This window comes from Manacus candei, unplaced genomic scaffold (assembly GCF_025592945.1).
Source record: "Manacus candei isolate 608988 ecotype Guabito, Panama unplaced genomic scaffold, ASM2559294v1 h1tg000018l, whole genome shotgun sequence".
Taxonomy (NCBI): Eukaryota; Metazoa; Chordata; class Aves; order Passeriformes; family Pipridae; genus Manacus; species Manacus candei.
This window is the reverse complement of record NW_026138066.1, coordinates 11,953,819-11,960,401: the sequence shown is the minus strand read 5'-3', so window position 1 is coordinate 11,960,401 and position 6,583 is coordinate 11,953,819. Positions and strand designations below refer to the sequence as shown.

The window sequence follows — 6,583 nt, the reverse complement described above, 5'->3', positions numbered from 1 at the left end:
TTTAAGGCTCACCTGGTTTTGCCCGAAATAGCTTTAATTTATCATTAAGATAACAAAAAGCCTTCAGAAAGTATTCTGGTGTATGTAGCTATGGTATGGTATCACAGGAGGATTTTTCCATAAATCACTGCAAACAGACAGTATTTTTCTGCCACGTTTTATATTTCAGATTCTCATTTCCTGCCCTCAGCCAGTTAAGGTATTCTGCTTTTTCCTTAGGAAAACCAAATCTAAATTAAAGAAGAACCCTAACGCTATTTCAATTTCCAATGTTCTCATTAACCCCAACCACTTGAGAAATTTTACTTGGTACATCCTTGCCCAAGTTTAAGTTTTCCCTGGGGTGGAGTTGACTCTCCTCACAGCAGTCCTGGGGGTGCTGCAGGACTGCACAGCATCCCAGGTCTTGCTCTGTCCCCCCAGCCAGGAACACAGTGGGAAGGTGGGACATATGGCTGGGACAAAGAAGCTTTGCCTAAACAAAAAGGAATTATTGCAGTGACAGCTGAGCTACCTTTGCGATCTGCTTATTTATACATAACTTCATTAAGAAAAACTGCCTTGAAAATTTCAACAATATTTTCCAACTATCTTGATTAGAATGTCAAATATAATTAAAAAAAAAAATCTCAGTCAAACTCGAATCTACCTAATATTTTCAAGCGTAAGAAGTTATCAAAGCTTTCTTGTATTTCTTGAAACGTCTCATTTTCTGCGAGGCTGAAGTACTGCAGATTTAAACTATTTATTTATATTCTACATTTCAGCATAGTATATATTGCTAGCATGAAATATAATTAAAAGTGCTTGCATTTTTATAGTGCTTAAAAGCTTGATTCCACTTTGAGAACAGATTCATGCTTCAAAATAATAGTAAATTACTATAGTTGGAGGTTTTTAAAGGGAAAAATAATATAAGGTTTCATACACATTACTGGCTAATTTATCAAAATGGGCGAGTTTTTGTTTACTTTAAAACAGAAACAACAGACAAAACTTTTATCACATTTTAGTTAATTTCAAAGCAAACCAAGTATCTTACAATACATATGCACACACATTTTGTACATCATCTGATTACAAAAATTAATGCTTTTTTGAATACTGTTAACACAATTAACTGAAGATACACCACCAAAAGTTTCTGCTTGAAAAGATTCAGTACCCTTTCCTACATAAAACCACATTACTCTGATGTCTCAGCAAAACACAGGGCCAAACCCTGTTAAATTTAAAAACACCAAAGCTTTGTATATCAGTACAAATATTGTTTTCCGTAGTGAAACCCTGCTCCCATACTTTTCTACTTTAAAAGTTTGTTACCCATTCATATAGAGAGGCACTTTTGCTTTTATACTTGCAATGCTTGTAAAACATTATTCCTTGATCATTTTCATTGCATTACAACCCTCTCTTTGTAATCAAGGCAAGAAATAACATCATTGTATTCGTTGGAGTAGAATACACCAGATATAAAATACCTTTCAAACAACCATTACATGTTTTATTACTGTGTAATTTTTTTATTAGCATACATTTCTTCCAAATCCCAGTTAAATACTACAAATAGGGAGATGAACTGTCACTGTGCTTTAAAGAATGTCAACATCTCTAAATGTCTACTAAATTTAAATGACAAGTTACATAATTCTCAATTTCCCCATAGGTCTAAAAAAAGCAGCAATGACAGAAATTTGCAAAATGCTTTGGAATGCAAGATCAAAGACTTGTTACGCTGATCCCAAACAACATTTCTTTCCAACATTTTATCTCGTTGGCAATATCCACTGCAATAAATGCAGTTACATTTATTTAGGTAACCCTTTTTATAAAAAAGGATAACATGGCCATGGAACTAAGAGTCATAAAGTAAGATCTGTTGAAAACTGCCTATGTACAGGTTTTTTGTTGTTTTGCAATGTCACAGCTCCAACAGCTTTTATATCATGAAAGTACTGCAGAGATTCTAACTGTAGATGCATGATTTTTTTCTTCATATCAACACAGTTAAATGTTAAACCAGAAAAGACACTTATGAAAGAGATTTAAAATGCTTAATCACATCTTGAGGTAGACTGATCTCCAAAATAAAGCTCTTCTACACTTTGATTCGTTCATGACCAGCTTCTTTTTGGATCCTTCTCCTTGGAAAAATCTTTCGTTTAAGTGCAATTAGCTGAGGAGAGAAAAAATACAATATGTAGTTCTCTGCTGGGCTAAAGGTCCACAGCTGGTCAGGTTTTCACCCTAGAAACTGTAAAACCTGTACCATCTACAGTAATTTAGTCAATACTGTACTTTTTTTTTTTCCATTGCACAGGAAAAATATTTTTTGCTCAAATTCATCTATTAGGTCTGCACATTTCCACTGGACTTCCTAATAATCAGAATATAAGCAGAAAGTATGCCTATATTCTGGTTATTTTAAAGGAAATTTGTGTGTTTAAACTAACACTGCGCTCCATTCAGTTTCTAAAAGATCAACACAAAGTTGGCATCTTAAAACAGTATTTATATTCCTAACTGTAACACTGAGTTGAGTATCCCCTTCCAAAACCAAGTTACTGATGGATTTTTCTAATACATACAAAAGGCTGAAAATCAAGGGAAAGAGTCATGCAAAAGTCACAGGTGGGAAAAAAATAATAATCAAAAGCCAACCTTTCAAGAATTACACCCTCTTCATCAGACCACGGAAAGTGTTACTTAAGGCCCCAACCTGCAAAGAATGTGATTTGTTCCATTGACTCCCTCTGAGTTCAGCAGGACTAATCATGTTCAAGAAAGCCATTTTAAGCTTGCAGAAGTGGCATTTTTTTTTCCCTTCGAGTCAGATTAAAAACCTTTTGAATTCAACAGGGGTCTTTGCAATTACATAGGGAAGAGATTTTGAAAAGGTCTCTAAATACCTTAAGATTCTCTTCGGGACTACAGTATCGCTATTACTTAAGTTCCCTTCCTATTAATTTACTTTGCACTTTTACCAATATGTAAGTTAATAGACCAAGAATTTCAAAACCAAGTACTGATTTTAAGCTTCCAAATTTAGCACACTGATGATGAACTTGACAGTCACAAGGCACCTGAGAAGGGAACACCACTCTTTCCCCCATATGACTCTCTTTTCAAGGACTCTCAACATGACTTAAAAATTGAAGCCAGCTAATCATTATTCATATAACATCTTTACTTCTTTTATGAAGGAAAAAATCCTAGCTACTCTTCAAAACCTATATAAAAAAATACATCTGATGTTATCCTGAAGATTCCACAATCTGTTAAGTGTTATATAAATTTGATAATACATTAACTTTACCTGTTCAGCAAAAAATGAGATGACTGTAAATACAATAAGTGTTACTAGAACACAATGGGTCCAGAATTTGAGCTTGTCTCTATATGCCCTCCTGGACAGGGAAAGAAGGAAAGAGAAAAAACAGCTTCATATATTATAAATTCAAATTTTCAAACTTTAAAGACTTTCCATGAAATATACAAAGAAAGCTTTTTTTCCAGGATTTAAAGGGTGACTAAAAAGAAGACAGAGGCTCTCTTCACGAAGAGCCACATGGTGAGGACAAAGGGCAACACGTACAACCTGGTTTTGTCTTGACATAAGGAAATTTTTTTACAGTGAAAACAATCATTCTGGATGCAGCCTCCCCAGGGACATGGCATAGTCTGCACCACTGGAAGTTTCCAAGATGTGACTGGTCACAGTGCGAGATCTTAGAGTCAGTTAGGTTGGAAAAGACCTCTAAGATCAAGTCCAACCATTATGCGAACACTGCCAAGTCCAGCACTAACGCATGTCCCCAAGTGCCACATCTACACATGAAATGTTTCCCATGAAATGTTGGATCAAATGATCTTTTGAGGTCCCTTCCAACCTGGGCTATCCAATGATTCAGAAAACATTTTGATTTCCATCAGCACTTCAGCATGCTTTAACCCATCCTGGTAGGTTCATCTTTGGCTACAAGCAATTCAAAGTGTCTTTCTGAAGCTACAAAAAGTCTTGATGGAGGTTCTCAAAAAGGGAGCCAATAATATGTCTGTTCCTCCAGTGCAAATTTCTAAAGCTAACTCCTGAAATGGGTTTGCCCCCTGCTCCCCCTGCCACTACAATCCCCACCTGTTCTTGTCACCTACAATCCTTCTGATTCCTTCTACAGTTCCTCTAATATTTTAGCTTTCCTTACTAATGGCTATTTTTCATAATGTGCTGATCAGCAACAGATTTACTATATTAGTCTTGTCTCATTTCTGTCACTGTATCTGTCAATCTTTTGCTTGTATTCTCGAGTCAACTACCCCAATTTCTAAAGTTATTTATAAAATGGCAAGAGATAAACACACAAAAGTTTCACATATTATGTACAAGTGAGACACACATATATCTTTACTGATTATTATCCAGATGGTTTGGGATTTTTTAACATTTAAAGAAACCCAGAATTCCTGAATTACTTAAACAAAACAACAGTAGATTTTCTTTGCAGTAGATTAGGGCCAATTGATAAAACATTAATGACTATTTAAGCACCAGAAAAACCCAAATCCTGCAGACCTCAAATTTTAGTCTATCCAAATCTTTTTCACTTCATGAAAATACTGGGGGGAAAATGGTTTGTACCAATATCTTCCAAATTATATGCTGTTGCAGTGTGATACTTGGAAAACAACTTGTGTAACATACCATTCTTGGAGTTCATGCATGTGAAGGAAACGATTCCGATATTCTCTTGGCAGTTCAAACTGGGAAGGTATGGGAAACATTGATTCATAAAAATCCCTAAGCACTGCTTTCACTGTTTGAGCATCCTTATGATTGTGATCAATGTTGTCATTTAGGCAAACAAATTTTCTAGAAAACAAGATGAAATTGTTAGAATATTTCTTTAGTAGTATGGCAAAGGTATTGGCAAACCAATAATAGAGTCCTTTTTAAAAAAAGTATCCTTTTAAAACCAAATTGATCTATTTTTTATTGTTGCATTATTTTAAATTAATTTGATTTTAATTTTAAGAGGAGTAAGGTTGACAGCAAGTCAAAACCTCTGAGGAATCCAGTGACAGGCCACATTTCTCTTCTAATTATATAATGCTGCCATCTAATGGGCACCAGAGTATGCCCATCGTAAACAGCATTATGATTTGTGTAAGGATTTTTATAGTTTTAAATTATCATGAGTAAAGTACCTTAAATAACAAAGTGAGCTCCACTGTAGGAGGTAAACATACTCAATTAGTAATATTTTACTGTGTATGCTGCATTCTTTAGAAAAAGTCAACATAAAAACTACAGAAGATTGTATAAGAGAGAGCAAAGCTTGGTCCCCAGGCTTTGGATTACTGAGAACATTATACAAATTGGACAAGACATGGCTTGAATCATAGATCCAAAGTTAGACTTGTATAATCAACCAAAATACAAGCGACAACAATCTGGCTAGAATTTATATGGAAATCACTGTGACTGAATAAGTACATTCCCAATAATGCCTCTTGCAGAGAGTAATTTCTCACATATGAAACATGCAACTATTTAAGTTACTGCAAAAAACCTGAAACTAAAGGAGCAGTTAGTGTGCTAGACTGCCGTGTACCCTTGGCCACTCTGACCTGGTGCTCAACCACAAAAATTCCGCTTCCCACATATGGGCAAGGTTATGTGCTTTATTTATATTGTGAGATACAAGACCCCTACATTTTCCCCAGAGGCAGAAATCATATCTGGTGACATATGCCTTGTCATTGCTAACCTTTGTAAATAAGTAGTTCTGGTCAGCTGTATTCTCTATAGTATGGTATGCTCTTTCAAAGAGCAAAGTTCAGGCTTCCTACATGAGGCTGGATATAAGCAGAACCCTATAGCATGTGTAGCAGCCCACACAGGGAATTACCAGTGAATGGTAATGTCCTGAATCTGGCATAACTGTTAACCTTGCTCTAGACAGTTACGTGCAGGGGATAAACAGTCATTCGAATTGTTACATCTGAGAAGAACAAAATACGCCTCTCCAAAAATGAGCAGGCTCTATCTACCCTATCAAGTAATACCGTGCAAAGCAGCTGGTTATGGCAATCATGTCTACACTATAAGCTATTTGGGAGTTCACTCTGGACTATCCCTGACCTTGTCCCTTGGACTGGCAGCTCATTAGCCCTGGGAATGCAGTAGCTGCACTCCAGGAGTATATATATCCCTGTTTAGCTTCATCTAAAAGAGATGCAGTTTACAGACTGAGAGGTTGCTACACACGGCAAACCAAACCACCGTACATGGAAGTGATGAGGATATTAGCCTGTTTCTAACAGAAAGACTGTTTTAATTCATTCAAAAGAAACCAAACATGACATTCCTTTGAATATTCCAGAATTAATGCCTAGATGATTAATGCTCACTTTGCCTTAAGGATGCAAATCAAACATTTTAGCAGATCAGTAAGTGAATGATACTTTTAGTTCGTTCCAAGACAGGCACTAAATATCTGTTTTTAGAGACTGGATGTAATTATTGGTTTATATGCAAGGAAAAGATAGCAAAGAGAAGGAAATGGCATGCCTACATAACTGTGCC

General features: G+C 35.8%; 1 protein-coding gene across 2 annotated transcripts in view; it reads right to left on the bottom strand.

Moving 5' to 3' along the window:
* Positions 1–993: 993 nt before the first annotated feature.
* The window catches only part of GNPTAB (N-acetylglucosamine-1-phosphate transferase subunits alpha and beta), a 43,879-nt gene continuing 38,289 nt past the window's right edge, over positions 994–6,583 (bottom strand). The window contains exons 19-22 of one of the 2 annotated variants that reach the window (XM_051784677.1): positions 4,700–4,867; positions 3,317–3,407; positions 2,662–2,719; positions 994–2,176 (exon numbers count right to left, since the gene is read on the bottom strand). In XM_051784677.1, the coding sequence (XP_051640637.1) occupies positions 2,672–2,719; positions 3,317–3,407; positions 4,700–4,867 (307 nt within the window). In that variant the 3' untranslated portion in view covers positions 994–2,176; positions 2,662–2,671. The remainder of the gene's footprint in view (positions 2,177–2,661; positions 2,720–3,316; positions 3,408–4,699; positions 4,868–6,583) is intronic. The other variant, XM_051784676.1, reaches the window with a different exon arrangement.